We start from the raw sequence: 2,122 nt of genomic DNA on the forward strand, positions 1-2,122 counted from the left end.
ATTTTTAGCGGGATATAAGTTGTTGGAGTGAGTCTATAGGTATATAAAGAGTGAATCTATAGGTGAAAGAAGAGAGCAACAAGGGTGAAAAAAAGCAGAAGAAACGAGAAAAAGGGAGGAAATAAGGTGAGAGAGGCGAAAGTATATACAAATAATATAGGAAGAAGAATATTCGCGGTAAATAAGATTATATTGGTAAGATAGGAAGATGGATCCATTAAGACGTTTGAATCAACAACGGAAAATAAGAAAGGAGAGGGAGGATTTAACAGAGGAAATGTTTTTTAAAGAGGAAGACTGGAAAAAGGAAAGAAATGAATTAAAAGAAAAAATAGAGAAATTAGAAAATAAAATGGAGTTTAAAGAGGAAGAATGGAAAACGGAAAGTAATAAATTGAAAGAAAAAATAGAGAAATTAGACGTGAGATTAGAGAAGTGCGATGAGCAACATTTGATGCAGTCAGAATTGGATAAGAATAATAGTGTCGCTTCTACTTCGATTACGCCTCAACTGCAAAGTATCCGACCAACCACTAGTAGAACGGAGTCTACTCGAGATAACGACGATGACAACTTGACGGCCGGAACTTCTGGCACATCCGAAAATGCACAATGCCAGAATTCTAATGTTTCTAAGCCGAGTGGATTAAACAAGCCAAATGTCGCAAATACAGTATCGAACATTAAGGAAAATGATGCTTTTCCAGTTACTTCGGATGATGTCAACAGGTCAGTAACCAAATTAGATCAGTCTGCGCCTGGAAACTCTCGCAACGTGAACAATACATCTAATACTAGTAATGATAACAATGATGAGATTGTTATGTGTAAATGTCGGAAACCTGTGACCACATATGTAACTAAAAAAGAAGGACCAAATCAAGGTGAGTGGCCAACTGCATATAAATGCAATTTGTCGCGTAAGTCGTTTTCGAATATAACATTCGTAATTCCAGGACGTGCGTTTTACAAATGCGCTAAACGGCGGGAAGATCCATACCGTTGCAACTTTTTCTTGTGGGCTTGATAACAGCGCCGATATCTGGCGAATGAAAGGTAAAGAATTTTTTTATTATAATCTTTTCTTTTCCTTCTGTCTTTCTTTTTTTTAATAGTAACAATTTTATTGTTTTCAATAATATTCAATATTATATATATTCAAGTTACATGTAATATATTTTTTTAATTTTGTACTATTCTTTGACAGGTCATACGAGGACTAAATGTCCAGATAGGGTGATGGACTGACAAATGAATTTTTTCCAAATAATATTAATAAATAATGTACAGTTTATAACAATTAGAGTTGTAAAAAGCTTAATTAGAACGCAGCAGTATCAATACGGCTTTTATATCTGTAAGACTTGACTTCTGCCTTATGAAACGATAACAGATTTCCGTTTGAACAAAGCGATTCGATAATTAATTAATACTATTTTATAGTTATTGTATTCTAATAAGTAACGCAAGTTACAGTGTTTAATATAATAAACGACAACTCATTTGTTATGAGAAAATTTTTCAATCTCTAATTCTTCTGCAAGTGAACTGTTTATGTTAACTATAGAAAAATTAACATTATTGTCAATAATTATCATTATATATGCTTCTATTAGCGTTCTGCTAAAAAATGATACATTTATTTCAGTAATATTTAAATACTATAGGAAACTTTCCAGCAAGAAACACGCACATATCGACAGGAACCATTCTGTCTTTTACAGATATTAAGAAAAACAAAAACAGGGTGACTTTGATATTCCTGTTAAAAAAACATCCATAGAAAACGATAAAAACAAACGATATAATCGTTTTTAATCATAGTTATGAACTACGATCGATACAATAAAACACGATAAATTATATGGCAGATCCTATCAGTTTCTATCGTTTTCTATCGATTTTTTTAACAGGTAAGTAACTCTTGCTGAAAAGCATCCACTGTTTGGTTATGACAATGTGACTTGATGTGACCAAGTATGTACAAATGGCTATATCCTCTCTTGAGTCATTTGACTTTACTTTAATTTTTGAAGCTAGTGCAGTAGGTATTTTCATTATGTATGTTTTCTTACATCATGAGTATTTTCACAAATATATTTCTTTACACTTATTATTTTGT

At 32.1% G+C, this 2,122-nt stretch overlaps 1 protein-coding gene across 2 annotated transcripts; it reads left to right on the forward strand.

The window, feature by feature from the left end:
- The first annotated feature begins 6 nt into the window (after nucleotides 1-6).
- On the forward strand, nucleotides 7-2,113 carry LOC105460609 (uncharacterized protein DDB_G0286447-like). 2 transcript variants are annotated; one of them, XM_011707097.1, is made up of 4 exons: nucleotides 7-126; nucleotides 201-884; nucleotides 957-1,056; nucleotides 1,208-2,113. In XM_011707097.1, the coding sequence occupies exons 2-3, from the start codon at nucleotides 209-211 to the stop codon at nucleotides 1,025-1,027; spliced, it is 747 nt and encodes a 248-aa protein (XP_011705399.1). In that variant the 5' UTR covers nucleotides 7-126; nucleotides 201-208; the 3' UTR covers nucleotides 1,028-1,056; nucleotides 1,208-2,113. The 2 variants fall into 2 exon arrangements, with proteins under 2 accessions (XP_011705399.1, XP_011705398.1); XM_011707096.1 differs by having other exon boundaries at nucleotides 205-884.
- Nucleotides 2,114-2,122: the final 9 nt, after the last annotated feature.

This window comes from Wasmannia auropunctata, unplaced genomic scaffold (genome assembly GCF_000956235.1).
Source record: "Wasmannia auropunctata unplaced genomic scaffold, wasmannia.A_1.0 LD318735.1, whole genome shotgun sequence".
Taxonomy (NCBI): domain Eukaryota; kingdom Metazoa; phylum Arthropoda; class Insecta; order Hymenoptera; family Formicidae; genus Wasmannia; species Wasmannia auropunctata.